The 15,102-nt window shown below is 47.4% G+C and overlaps 1 protein-coding gene across 1 annotated transcript in view; it reads left to right on the top strand.

Moving 5' to 3' along the window:
• LOC144754053 (proteasome subunit beta type-8-like) overlaps positions 1-4,109 on the top strand; it is an 87,697-nt gene extending 83,588 nt beyond the window's left edge. Inside the window, exons 5-6 of the mRNA XM_078641567.1 lie at positions 2,438-2,642; positions 3,836-4,109. Of these exons, the coding sequence (XP_078497693.1) occupies positions 2,438-2,642; positions 3,836-3,924 (294 nt within the window). The 3' untranslated portion in view covers positions 3,925-4,109. The remainder of the gene's footprint in view (positions 1-2,437; positions 2,643-3,835) is intronic.
• Positions 4,110-15,102: the final 10,993 nt, after the last annotated feature.

Below are 15,102 nucleotides of genomic sequence, written 5' to 3'. Positions count from 1 at the left end.
AGTGAGCGGTCTGTCCAGAGCGTGAGTCTCTTCCAAGTGTGCCTCTCTTCTGCTACTGGCAGCCCCTCGCCTCTCTTCTTACCCGGGGGCACGATTCAAGAGAGTGCAGAGAAGTGATCTCAAATGAATTATTCTTTGCATGTCTCTGCCTGGGGCATCTCTCCTGTGCAGAATCGCCGGCTGTTTATCGATGCATTGCACTCGTGCGTGTGCAGGTATGAATGCTTGTGTCTGAAGCAGGGCTGCGTACATGCTTTAGATCTTTTCTTGTGCAATGGTTACATGTCTTTACGTGCGTATGTTTGCACATGTGTTTTATGTGCTTGTCTATTTCTGCTTACTTTATTGTGTAATCAAAAATGCAATAGGTCTCGCCTTTTATTAAGTTTTTGATTTGCTACACAATACCATTAGCAAAGCAAATGTCTTAAACTTAATCAAAGGCGAGACCTGTTGCCTTTTCAATGCTTGTTTTTTTGTAAGGTGTCTTTCATTGGAGTGGTATGCTTACAACAGCTGCTCTTCTGAATGAGATGAAACCAACCTTCCAAGGTGTTCATCAGGGAGGCTAAAATCAATCCTGCAGTGAACCTAGGGGCATATTACCAACGTTAAGCGATATTTATCGCTAACGATGCTTAGCAACGAATTTTTTACCGCTAAGCATCGTCAGAAATTATCGCAGATAAACCTTGGTATTACCAAGGTTTATCGCAAATGCGATAAAAAACGGCCGCAATGCATGAATATCGCTGAAAAGTCAGCGATATTCATGCATTACCGAGCTAATGCTCTTAGCCATGTTATCCACCTCCCATTGGATAACATGGCTAAGAACTGCTCAGGGCAGGTGTTAGTTTTTGGAGATATTCGCTCTTAGCGCGAATATCTCCAAAAGTTGGTAATAGGAGATAGCGATGTTAGCGACTGTTTCCAGTCGCTAACATCTTGGCACGCCCACTTTGCATGTCATTAGTGATAAATATCACTGGACATGCAAAGTGGGGCCCAAGATGGTCGCTATCTCCTACTAGCTGTCGCTAACTGGTGTTAGCGACAGCTAGGTAATAGTGAGATAATTTTATCTCCGCTTTCTTGGCTTTTAAAGCCAAAAAAGCGGAGGTAAACCCCCTTAATAATATGCCCCCTAGTGCGGTCTTTTGAAATCTGAAAACAGGTGGGATCAGAGAGAAAATAGAGTGTTATTAAACATGTATACTGGTAGAGTCATCAGTCACTGGGGCGGTGTCTGTGGCAGGTATGCCTGTGTATTACTACTGTCGTGTGGCCAACATCTGAACCAGACCATCAATGAAATAGGAGTACAAGAAGCTTGGCGTGCAAGCATTGGGAAACAAGCCGTGTATCAAGTAATGCAGATCTCAGTCAAACAACTCACATATTTAATAGACAAGAACGCCTTTTCCCTAAGATGACATGTCTGGACAATGATTAATTCGTACAAAAAAACTGATGTCCCAGGAGTATCTCACAGTTCACTTTTCGCAGTCGATAAAACACCAGTTCATGCAGTACAGATTTGAAAAATGGGAAACAAAAGTTCTAATCCCAACTTGGAAGGAACAGATATCAAATCAAGAATGTTGACTATGTAAATACAAGGAAGAAATCCTGGTACATATTTTCTGTGTCTGCCCAAAGTTCTTGAAAGAAGTAAAACATTTGCTAAAAGAAATTTTCAGAGATCTAAAAACGAGAACTTCCAGGCAAGCAGCAATTTTGTGGCTAGACCGAGCTTCAATACCACTCATTCCCTGAGGTGTAGCATTTGTAAAAGCAAACATAAATGCAATGGAACAATGAACACAAGGCACTTGTACTATTATAAAGAAGTACCATTGGGGAACAATATCTGTAGAAGTTGTAAGAACAAAGTATTATTGACTAGAAGTTCTGCAATGCGCCGACACTTCAAACCTAGGGGTTCAGACAAGGCAAAAGGGAATAACGGCCTCAATCACAGAAAAGAAATCAAAAGAGGAATTAATTTACACACCAAGTATGGAAATGAGACTAGGAAGGAAAACAACTACGTCTCTAGATAAGTGATTTAAAGAACATTCAATTTGAATAATAAGTATTGAAGTAAGACTTATAAGACTTATGTGGGGTACTATTAATGAGGTATAGATTGGTAATTTAAAAGATGACTGCTGTAACAGTGGGAACGTAAAAAAGGATGAACTGTCTATCTTTGATAGAAGTGTCTGTATGACCTTCTGGAGATTTCAAATATATTCTTTTTAAATTAAAACAACTTGAGAAAATAGTCAAGGTCTATATTTCAGAGTGGCAGTAAAGAAATTGATTACGTTTATGACATGCAGTGAACAAATGTTTGTGTAATGGTTTTTATTGACTAAACACTTAAAAAAACATTATTATATTATCAACACCCGTCTGTCTTCCTTCCTAGGGCCCCGGGCTGTACTATGTGGATGACAATGGGACGCGTCTGGCTGGACCTCTTTTCTCCACTGGCTCTGGGAGCAGCTACGCCTACGGGGTTGTGGACAGTGGCTACCGATACGACCTTACAGTGGAGGAGGCCTACGACCTGGCCCAGCGAGCCATTTGTCACGCCACGCACCGGGACACCTACTCTGGCGGTTACGTTAATAGTGAGTTATATATAACAGTTCCGTCTGCTGTGTGACCTGGATCCACTGTGCATTGCCCATTTATTGACCAGGGAGGCACTCAATCTGGGAAGTTTGCAGCTTACAACCCCTATTCTGATCTACAAATGGTGACAGTCTCCTTTGCATGAGTTTGCCCTACCTTTATGATGTAAGGTCCGTGGCGTCTTCGGAAAGTCTGCTTGACAACGAGTACTAATTTCACCATTGTGGCCTAAGAAGAGCCCCACTCTAACTCAGGATGAGTTATTTCTCATCGGACTCAAATCTCTCCTTCCTGACCTAGACTCACCTGTCCCAGAAGGTTTCTCCCTCCTATTGCAGACTGCACCTCCCCATCATGGCTTGGGAAAGGGGATAATGTTTATGTTGAAGACAGCCTCTCTCTTTGAGATTCAAATCTCTCCTTCCTGGCCTAGAAGGACTCACCTGTCCCCGGAAGGTTTCTCCCTCTTAAGACAGGCTCTCTCTTTGAGATTCAAATCTCTCCTTCCTGGCCTAGGACTCACCTGTCCCAGAAGGTTTCTCCCTCTTAAGACAGGCTCTCTCTTTGAGATTCAAATCTCTCCTTCCTGGCCTAGGACTCACCTGTCCCAGAAGGTTGCTCCCTCTTAAGACAGGCTCTCTCTTTGAGATTCAAATCTCTCCTTCCTGGCCTAGAAGGACTCACCTGTCCCCGGAAGGTTTCTCCCTCTTAAGACAGGCTCTCTCTTTGAGATTCAAATTTCGCCTTTATGGCCTAGATTAGACTTCAAACTATTCTTGATACCGTTGCGGGGATTCTGTGTTGTCCAGTGTAAGCCCTCTCTGCTCTCCTCTACCCTTGGCAGTTTGCTCTTTTACCATGTCTATGTTGTGTCAGGCCATAGAGCGCACTCCACCCTTGTGGCATGGGATGGCTTATCTCTAACCTAGAACGGGAGCCGACTAGACCTTTCTGTCTTCTTGTCGCTTTTGAGAACACGACGGTTACCCATGTCTAAACTGTCTCTTGTCATGGATCCTCCTCTGGTACCGTGGCCTGAGATAGCTTCCATTTATTGATCTCACACTTGTCTCTCCTTTGTTTACCCATGCATAAACCCCCTGTGATCACAGAGTCCGCTCTCCCCTAATGCCCTGGGCTGGCTCTTCCATGACCATGTCTAAGCTCTCTTACACCTTTCTGTTCACAGTGTACCACATGAAGGAAGATGGATGGATTAAAGTCTGCAGCAAAGACGTCAGCGACCTTATGTACCAGTACCAATCCGAGAAACTCTAGATTAGAAGAATGCGGCCCCTTTGCCCATCTACAGAGCCTGGATCCAAGACCTGATAGAGGGAAACCTCTGATATGTCCACACACTTTTCCCTGCAATACTCTGAAAGCTGATCCATAAAGCACATGCAATTCTTTCTAAATCTATTTACCACACATTTTAAATAAAGATCAACGAGTCAAATCTTCCCATATGTCACTGTCTATACTTTTGATACATTTAATTTGGATTTTGCATTGCGCTATATCTCAGGAGATGTTTGACTTGCGTCACTCAACCAAAGTGCATGGCCGGGTTAAGGGTCGAGCTGGTATCACATCCAAAGCAGATATTCAATTCCCTAACTCCCTGTCTCATAGCGGCAGAGCTGAAAGCGATCACAGTGGTTTCTCAGTGGTATATAGAGGACTCAATTTAAATGTAGGTCTGGCCACCATTGGAAGACGAGTAACATTGTGGGGTAACCACATGATAAAGTGAACACGTTCTTTTGTGGGCAGTCGTAGTACTCATGGGAGTCCTGGCACTGGTGAGTATTTTTGTTATTGTTGGGTTTTCTTGTCTATGGTGAGTACTGAGGTATATTTGACGCACTTAAGGGCAGTCTTGGCATTGGCAAAGCCATTGATATTACGTCATGGCACTGGTGAACAGTCCTTGTGCAAGTGAGTACTTTAAGCATTTAAAGGTAGTTATGGTGATAGTAGGTACTCCTAGAATGGGTGATGAGTTAGATTCCTAAAAGCTACTTTTGCTATAGTGTTGGGTTTACTCATGACTGGTGTGTACATTTCACAGTGGTGGGATCTGAAAGCTTTGGTAGGTGCCCATAGCATCAGTGGATACTCTTGACATTGGTTGGTAGTTATGGTATTGGTGAGTACCAAGAGCACATCTCGATGTCCTTGTTGGGCAGTAAGTCCGCGGCATGACTCTGAAGAGCGGGCCCTCTGTCCATGTCACGTTTCCTAAGTATTTTCTATTTTGTCAGCTTCCCCCAAGTGAACCCTGCAAACTCAGTGAAGAGCCACCTAGTAAATGGACTGAGATCCCAGAACGCTGTTCTATGGTTTAGGGGCTACCAAATGCTCCCCGTTTTAAGAGTGTCAGTCTGTGACGGGCCAGGCTCAGGGGCGTCGTCTGAAGTGAACAGGCTCACACCAATATGTCGAAGATGGGGTTTTATTTTCCGGTACAGTCGACGTTTTACCCTCGCCAGGGTCGGTAGGATTATAACAGTATCCAAATAAAGACAAATAAAGAAAAGAAAGCAAGGTCCTGTCTCTTCCTAGGACAAAGTCTTTAAATGTGCTTTTCCTGGATGCGGTATTCAAAGCTTTGAGGTGGGGCAGTCCTGGGACTCGGTTCTCCCGCCTTGGTCCTCACCCGGGCTTCTTCTTCCACTAGCGGAGACTCGAAAGTAACAAAGAGAAAGAAAGAAAGAGAACACGTGTCAGTTTCTAGGACACAGTTGTTTACCAGAATAGGGAAGGGGGTGTGACACAATTCGGTGTTTGTTTTACTTATTCTACTCCAGGGCGTGCACGTGAGGGAAGGAGGGGAAGTGTTGGGAAACGGGAAGCGGCTTGGATTAACGGAGGACGCTGACACTGGCCACAAGGTGTTCAGGGATCCTCTCGTCCCCGCCTTCCCACCCAACCCGCAACCCGGCTCCGTACCTGGGAGAGCCACTCTCCTCCAGGAGAGTGACTGGGCGAATAGCGGTACCGTTGGCCTCCTGGCACCTCCTCCGGTGACGTCTTCTTCTCCTCTCGATTTTCTCTCCATCCTGGTCGTCCTCCTCTTCTACGCACGTCCTCCTCACTCGAGCTGCGACTCTCCGACTCTCCCTCCTGCCTGCTCGTCTCTACGCCTCTTGCTTCCGTCTTTTCCCTGTCAGCGGGTCTCCTGATTGGTTGGTCTCTGGTGACGTCGTCAGGCGGGGCTTTACCAGTCAGTTCGGGGATCTCCTTAAAGGTATATGCGCCAGTTTCTGGGGATTCCTCAAACCAGACTGCCTCTGTTCCAGCTTCCCAGGTCTCTGGCTGAAATGAAAGGAATCGACAGTCCTCAGCGGGGGCAGACCACCATTCCCTTGCTTCTGTTCCCTCTGATTCGGCATATAACGGGGTAGGCAAGTCTGACCCGTTACACAGTCGTGTCCAGGTTTTGTGCAACTGGCCCTGATAGCGATCAGTAGAATCCATTCTAGGCTCCTTTTGTATGTTGCAGCTTGACATAGTAGATGGCTTTACTTCAATCTCTTCCCCACTGAGACAGCTCTGGTTTGCAGTGGGTAAAGGGGTCCCTGACAGTCATCTTCTGTTTTGATTTCAACAGGTTTTATTGAAATTTTGCATATAGAAAACATATGAACATAATCCAATTAAAGGATCAGAAAAGGAAATACAAAATAGGCATACCCACATGAAAGGTCTGTCAACGTTCAAAAATACAAAGGGGTGGAAGGAAATCATATACAAAATTATATTGAACATTGTGGAATGGTCAGAGAGGATTGTAGTAAAGTGGATGCGCCCAAAAATGCAGACCCCTGTGCAGTCATGCTACTTCAACAGAACAACCCCCTGAAGTGGTAGCTTGATCAGAGTACAGATTCTCATGGGCAGGATTTCTGAATACCACACTGTCCTGGCAGGAGAAGTAGCGAGCAGGAAGGCCTACAGGAGTCCGATTTCCTCTTTAGAGCGAATGTGTCTTTGAGTGAGAGGCCCTTGGGAACTCCAATGCCCATAGGTGCAGAGATTGTGCATTCTTGGTGGTGACAAAAATGAGAGTCAAGGTTCTCCCCATTGATGGAAGTGTGTAACTGTTAGCCATGGTTCACTAAGTGTTGAAGGTTCATCAAGTGTTGAAGGTTCATTAAGTGTTTGTCTGCCCTGGTGTTTAGAGATCCCGCCGGGTGGTTCACCAGCAGAGAAATTCTGTGGCAGTCCAGCCGCTTCCAGAGGCGTAAAGCTTCCTGCCACAGGACCCAAAAAACCTCAACCCATCCAGCTTGTTGCAATATCACATGGTGGTGGTGTCAGTGGGCACCTGCTCCAGCCTTCCTCTGATGAAGGGCAGAAAGGCCTAAAATGCCAAGTGAATTGTCTTTACCTTCAGCAAGGTGATGTGTCTCTGAACTCCACGTCTCACATATGGCCTCTTCAAACCAGACGCAATGCATTAGTCAGCGCTGTCAAATCTGGGTGGGATAGGAAGAGTCGGCCACAAACCCAATTGTGGTCCAGCAGCCACCACTGCAGATGTTTTGCAGTCTCCTCCAAAATCTGGGTACAATCAGAGAGATTCTCCAGGCGCTGAGCCCACTGGGATTTTAGGTCCCAAAGCAAAGCCCACTTGTACAATCTGGCATGTTGTACCTTTGGATGCAGGAGACTAACAATCCCAGCAGCCTCAGAGGTGGTTGACAACTGCCTGGGATGGGCTTGCTTTTAACAACCATTCCTCAAAGGAGGGGGAGACCGATATCCCCAAGCTCTGAAGAAGTGCTGTGACCACCGCCACCATTTTTGTGCACACCTGAGGGGCACTAGTGAGGCCAAAAGGAAGCACTGCAAACTGAAAATGCAGCTGGCCCACTGTGAATAACAGGTAGCACCAGTGGGCCTGCAGGGCAAGAATATGGAAATAAGCATCCAACGTCAGCATACAGTCTCCAAGGTCAAGGACAGACAAGGCCTGGGCTAGGGTGAGCATCTGAAACGTGTCCTTCCGAAGGCAGGCGTTTAAAGAGCAGAGATTTGAAATAAGACAACTACCTCCATCCTTCTTCAGCACAAGAAGTGGTGGGAGTACCAGCCGGATCCTACTTCTGGGTTCGGAACCCTCTTAATGGCCCTGCACTTCCGGCTTAAGATGGGCATGCGGTCCTCTGACAGCCGTCGTCATGGCAGTGGAAGATGTGGCAGAGTCGAAATGAAAGGCAAGGCGTAGCACCAATTGACAATTTGGAGGACCCCCCATCTGATGTAATTGCTTGCCACACTTGAAGGAAATGTTGCATCCTGCCCCAACAGGGTTAGTGTGTGCTGTGAAGGACACACAAAAGAAGTTTTGCACATGTAGCAGCTGGGCTAATCTGCCCATTGTCACTGATGCCCGGGGCATTGTATTTGTAAGACACTGTATTGGCCACAAAAGGGCTGTGAGACCTGTTATATTGGAAGCGCAGTCTGACTGTGGTGGTAATAGAAACCCCTCTCGTAGCTTCTATGAAAGGGAAATTGTTAATGGGATTTTCTGCGTGTGTGAGACCAGCTCAAGAAACGTGCTGTGGTCCAGCTTTCTTTAAAATCTTCCCAGGCGGAATCCACTTTCTCGCCCAAATGGCGAGTGCCAGCAAATGGCATGTCGATCAAGGATGCTAGGCTATCCCCAGAAAAGCCTGTAGAACTCATCCAAGCATGGCACTGAAGCGCCAAACTCATACCAATCGCCTGACCTAAGCTACCGGTTATGTCAGAAACAGAGAGGATCACAAATTTTGTAGATTTGTGACCATACTGGATAACTTGAGTGTGGGTCACCCAGAGGGCTTCTGGAACTGCAGGTAAAACTTAGGCCACCGTGCCCCATAGGGCATAGGAGTAACAGCCCAAAAGACAGAAGGCGTTTACTGATCACACTTGCCAAATTTCTGTATTCTTTTAGAATCACAATCCGGTGGGATGGTGGGGTCCTGGGCGAGGCAAGGGATTTACATTAGTGGCAGATTTCCGCACTTCCAAGCTCACCGGTATCGGATGTTGTGTAAAGAATCAGGGCCCCTTGGTGCTGGTAGATGGCCCTGAGGAATCTGCCTATTGGCTTATGACCACTGACTAGTCGTCCCAAACATGTTTTGCCCAAGTGTGCGTCCATGAGGGTCCCATTAAATGGTAAGAGAGGTTCTGTAAGTGCACGGCCAAGAGTGAGTATCTTTGCCAGAACATTTGCCTTCACCTCCATAGTAGGGAGTTGTAAGCCCAGTACTTTTTCTGCCCTTTGCTTAATTTTTTTTAAAAACCCACTTTTTTATTGATTTTCCGTACATCCAAAATAACAAGGGGGGTTTCGATTACATACCCCAGATAGGTAGCAAGGCCACAGTGCAAATCAGGCTATTTATGGCATAACTTGAGCACCATATGATGTCCATATCAACTGTTCAGGCATTGCATACGGTCATCACGACAAGTATTTGCAACCAATGAAACTTCCCATCCCCTACTAGCCCCCCACCCTTCCCCCAACCTCCCCAGGCGCGTCACTTAAGTGCAGTCTATATTAAGCCAATAGAACTGTTATCTCATTGGGGCGACTAATTCATATTGGAGGCTGCTGCCCCTGAGTGTCACCTGGCTTGCTTGGCAAGCACCGCTAAGAATCGTGAGGCTTCAGACCGAAGTGGTTTTAGAGCTGCTTAAGCGTTAGCCCCTAGCTGCCGCAGGGCCACCGACAGATGCGTCATCCCCTCCGCTTCGGGAGATTTATGTGCCACAACGATCGCTTCCAGGGCCTTTTCACTCTCTGTTCGCTTCGCTACTTGTAACCTAATTATTCCCTCACATTCATCCTAATTTAGGAATTCTGCTTTTCGCTTTGCTATACTCGGGCCCTGTTTTGCCTTCCAATGGTGATGTTCCATTTGGCCAGGAGCAGACCCATGTCTATAAATTTGCTAGCCATTTTGTTCTTGGACGTGTGGGGAAACCAGTGCAAAATACAACGATCCATGGTTGGATCCAGCTCTCTGTCAGTGAGGTCTGATAATGTTGTTGTTCCCTCCTCCCAGTAACTGTCTAAGAACGGGCAGCCCCATAACATGTGTTTAAAACCTGTGCTTTCTGTGTTACATCTTTGGCATGCCGCTGAGTGGTCCGGGAAATATGCGTGTAGTGTTGCTGGGGTACGGTATGCTCTATGTCAAATATGGAAATGCGCCAATTGAAATCTTGCATTCCTTGTGCCCTTCCAGGCTCTCTCCACTAATTCTCCCCAAGCCTTATCTGGGATGCCCCCACCTATCTCAACTTCCCATTTGAGCTTCAGGACAGACAGGGGAGTAAGGATTCCAGCGTCAGGCGCCTTCAGAGGCACGCCACTGCTTTAAAAAGTGCCTGCTGCCAACACTACATTTTGGCAGGCCATGGAAGTTGGTGGTTCTGTAAGTCCCCTACCCCAGTGCTTCCTGATAGTCGCAGTGAGGGCCGTGTACTGCAGGAAATCACCCCTGGGTAGGTCAAAGCGGGTTTGCAGGTCATTGAACAGGATCATGGCATCCTCCTCATATAGGTCCACTATGGTAGTCAGCCCTTGTTCCAGCCAATTTTCCAATCTCTGCCAATTGCCACCAAGTGGCAGTGTCCTGCACATTATCAATCGTATTTCAGGCGCGTAGGGATATTTAGTAGAGGCTCTGCGCAAATATCTGTGCCAGCATTTTCACACTGTGGTGAGTTCCAGGGTGAGAGTCGCGGTGTTAACCGGGAGCCGCAGTACAATGCGGGACAGTAATAACAGGGGCCCGAAGTCTTCCCTGCACTCATCATCTCCCCTAGTGGCCCTCGCTACCCTCTGCGTAAGCCATTGAAATTGTCCTTCCAAATAATTGGTCTCGTAGTCTGGAACCGCCAGGCCACCTTCTGCTCTTGGTCTCATGAATGTACTGAGCACCACCCTGCGTTTTCCCTTGCCCTACAGGAAGTATGTGACCATTGAACCAAGCTGCTCGAAATTCGTTGCCGGGATCCAGATCGGTAGGGTCCCAAAGTAATATAAGAGCCTCGGGAGGGTTATCATTTTTAGAAGGACCACATGCCCCGCTTCTGACAGCGGCAGGGATCCCCAGAATTCGAACATGGCTTTTGTCCTTCTGATGGCCTTCCCGAAATTACCCTCAAGAATGTCTTCTTGTTTGTGGTAAATATGTGTGCCCAGATAGGGAAGACATCTGTCTTCCCAGTTCACCCCCTCTGTGTGCTGCAAGCCTATTCCCATGTGCAAATATTGTGGCAACATCCCCACGGTAGGTGTCCGCTTCCAGGATGTGCATGAGCCTTCTGATACTGAGCGCTGTGTTTCTAGTGGGGATAAACCCGGATTGGTCTTTGTGTGTAAGGGTGGTCATGTGAGGGAGCAAACGGGAGGCTAAGATTTTACTTCGTTTTTTATAATCGAGATTGAGCATGGATAAGGGGTGGTATGCAGTTTTATCCCACGCCTGCTTGCCTGGTTTTAGCAGAGGGATGATGATCGCTTCTCTAGTGGAGACAGGGAGTTTGCCAAGTCTCTTGGCATCATTATATAATTGTACGAGTTTGGGATCCAAGAGGTCAATGTATGTGAGGTAAAATTCTATCGGGAGATCATCAGTGCCTGGAGTTTTATTGCGGGCCATACCCTTGATAGCTCCACACACTTCTCTTACTTCGATCTCTTGTCCTAGCGAGAGTGCTGTATCTTTGTCCAGCGCAGGTAGATCAACCCCTTGCATGAATTCCTGAAATTCCTCATCCGTTGGGGACAGCTGACTGTGATGGAGCTCAATATAATATTCCAAAATGTTGTCATTGATGCCTTGTTGATCGTATCTGGCTACCCCATTCTGGTCCCTGATCTCCAGTATGATTGACCCCCGTCTAGCCGGATTGGCCAACCAGGCCAGAAGGGCCCCCAAATCATCCCTCTCCGAGTGGGCTCGAGTTATGTAGTTTTTGTAATCAAAGCATGACAGACACTCTACCTGTGTGGCTACCGACTCCCTGGCCTCTAGTAGCTCCTGTTGTTTATCTGGGTTTTCGGGTCTGTCCTTTTCCAGGGCGTGCAGGCGCTCGTCATCTCTCTTTATATCTTGGAGGAGAACCTGCCTAACGCCAACCATCTCAGATATGCACCTCCCCCTAAGGACTGTTTTACCGGCGTCCCACTCCACGAGGGAGGATGTGGCTGTACCCCTGTTGTCTTGGAAATAGTTAGTGATAGCTGTACCTATTGTAGTGCAGAAAGCTTGGTCATCTAAGGTCTCCAGGCGCAGGCGCCAGGTGAGAATTTTCGGGCGTGCGCTTGACCCTTGTTACTGTACCAGGACAGGGTTGTGGTTCGATAGTGTCCTTTTGAGGTATTCGCTGCAGCCCACCCCCTCAAGGACATCAGGTGAACACAGAATGGCATCTATTCTGACATGTAATTTGTGGAGGGCTGAGAAGAAGGAGTAATCTCGGGCCATGGGGTGGTGCGCCCTCCAGGTGTCAATTAAACCCCATTTCTGTTGCCAGTTACGACGTGAGTCTGCCAGTTTGTGTGCAGCTGCATTAGGGAGTGGAGGGTGAGAGCGGTCAAGGGCAACGTCAGAGGTACAATTAAAGTCCCCCCCAGGAGTATCGACCCCGTGAGGATGGTCGCCAGCTTTCCTGACAGAAGAGGCTTTTTGGTGTGAGTTGTGTGCATAAATACTACCTAGTGTAAGGTCTCTACCGTCTAGTCTTCCCGACACCACCACATACCTGCCCTCTGGGTCAATCAGTTGTGACGTGCATTGGAATGGAACACCTGCTCTTATGCATATCAGCACTCCTCTCGCAAAGGCGGAGTACGTGGTGTAATAAGCCTGACCTCTCCAGCGGCGTCACAATGCCTTCCCTTCCTTTGCTAGCATATGAGTTTGTTGGAGGAATGCGATTTGAATGCCTCTGCGGAATAAATAATGCGATTTAAATGCCTCTGCGGAATAAATAATGCGATTTGAATGCCTCTGCAGAATTAATAAGAGTGTATCTTATGGCACCTGAACATAGAGTGTATGCCCCGTACATTCAACGAAAGACAAGTCAAGCCTAATGGGGATCCCATTGTTGTGGCCTATGACACGTCTGGGTCCCCTTAAAAAACCCCAACTATAGAAATGACCCCAACTCCCCCTCCCCAGAACAGGTATCCAAAAAACTATTCCCGTTCCAACCGTAGTAACACAGTCCAGTGACAGTGGAAGGGGTGGTCACCCAATAAGAACCGTGTTACGTACCCCATAGTGCCACCCTCCTGTAGCTGATCTAGCCAACGACTGGATGTTCCTCATAAGGCAATGTAGGAAAGGCATAAGTTCACTGCCACTGCTCCAAAGACACAATGATGGGAGTCCCCGAAAAAAATCTCCACGTTGGATGTCACCCCATGACCTTCACATGAGATCATCAGCCGTTTGGGGCGTAACCCATGGCATGTCTGCTCCTAGACCGTCATTGTCGCTGCGGTCTGGTGAGGTCTCCGACCTTCCTGTGTGGCGTCCACTCCCACTCAGAGTAGAACTAGGGCTTGTTTGGCTGTGCGATATCACTGCTACTTTGCGACGCTCAAGACTCAGTTCTCTAGGCAAAGGAGTCTTGGTTCCAGCCCTCTGACTGCGAGGACTTTGCGGGGGGCGTCCCAGGAGCTGAAGTGTGCTGACCCGCCGAGCTGCGAGTTTCAAGCCAGTCCCAAGTTTCTTGTGGCGTTTTGAAGAAACAAGTCACCGTCGGGTACCACCTGAAGCCAAGCAGGAAATAACATGGCATAGGGCAGGTTCAGTTTGCATAATTTAGCCTTGACAGCAGTGTAGGACGCTCTGCTGCATTGCTCCTCCTAGCGACCCTTGAACCTTCCAGCTAGGTCACTACCACTCCGCACAGCACCGCCTGTGCCTCCCTGCCCCAGCTGCCACTGCTGAGGAAGTTTGAGGCCCTCCACCACCCGCAGGCCAACACCTGCACCTATTCCCTGGTGGCCAGTGGTGGGCCGTAGGTTTGCTCATCCTCCATTGTATTGCCTGTATTTTCTTTCGTTGCTTCCGCTGTAGTGACTGCATTTTCATTGTTGTGTCTGTGACTGCTGTTGTCTGTCTCCCCCGCTGCCTGTACGTGGTCTGTGCCCGTTCTCTCCCTCTGTTCTCCTCGCTGCCCCCGTGTCTCTCTGCTCATTTTTGCCTTCTGTTGCGCAGCGGCCCCTGCATTTCTGTGACCTTTCTGCCTTCTGTGCCACTCGTTTCCCCCCGTTTTTTGTGATCTTTCTGCCCTTTCTTGGGACCTTTCTGCCTTCTGTGCCACTCGTTTCCCCCCGTTTTTTGTGATCTTTCTGCCCTTTCTTGGGACCTTTCTGCCTTCTGTGCCACTCGTTTCTCCCCATTTTTTGTGATCTTTCTGCCCTTTCTTGGGGCCTCTGTGCCACTCGTTTCTCCCCATTTTTTGTGATCTTTATGCCCTTTCTTGGGACCTTTGTGCCTCTGTGCCACTTGTTTCCCCCACTATATTTGTGACTTTTGCCCTTTTTGTGATCTTTTTGCCTTCTGTGCCATTCGTTTTGTAGTGTAGTTCCTATCAGCCTGATTCATCAAGCTGATTTGCGCTCGCAAAGGGCCAGATTCTGAGAATCTGGCCCTTTGCGAGTGCGATTTTTGCATTTGGGATTCATCATCCCAAATGCAAAAATCTCTATTACCGAAATCGCATATTTGCGAGGAATTGGATTTGAGGAATCTCTAATAGAGATTCCTTAAATGCAATTCATCAACCAAATAGAAATAGCGAAATCGCAATATTTGGTCTCAATTTACCACCAGGTCTGACTTGGTGGTAAATTGCGTAAATAGTGTAAAAAGCACTTTTTCTTTTGCATGTTACACACACACATGTCCTTTGGACATGTGTGTCCTTTGGACATGTGTGTGCGCAACACCTGTTCAAATGTGCATTTTAGGGGTGCTACAGGGTGTCCTTTGGACACCCCTGGCACCCTTAAAATCGCTATCTGATTTGCGAGTAGCAAATTGCTACTCGCAAATAAGGGATACTCCCCATTCATTCCTATGGGCCTTTTGGCCCATAGGAATGAATGGGGAGGTATTCCTTTTTTTGCGAGTAGCAAATTGCTACTCGCAAATAGAGAACATGTAGGAATCGCTATTTATTTAGCAATTCCTACATGAATACCGTTTTGCGAGTCCTCAATAGCGAATCGCTATGATTCGCTATTAGGGGCTCGCAAAACGGCCCCTTGATGAATCAGGCTGTATATTCCCAATAGGCTCTGCGCATTGGAATAATATATCCAATAGATGTGAAGTAGGACTTATGTCTACTAGGTCTCTATGGAATGTATTAGACTTAATTGTTAGTGCCAGCTAGCTCAGAGGTCACTAGAAA

This window comes from Lissotriton helveticus, chromosome 5_1 (genome assembly GCF_964261635.1).
Source record: "Lissotriton helveticus chromosome 5_1, aLisHel1.1, whole genome shotgun sequence".
Classification (NCBI taxonomy): domain Eukaryota; kingdom Metazoa; phylum Chordata; class Amphibia; order Caudata; family Salamandridae; genus Lissotriton; species Lissotriton helveticus.
This window is presented reverse-complemented; position numbering and strand designations above follow the sequence as displayed.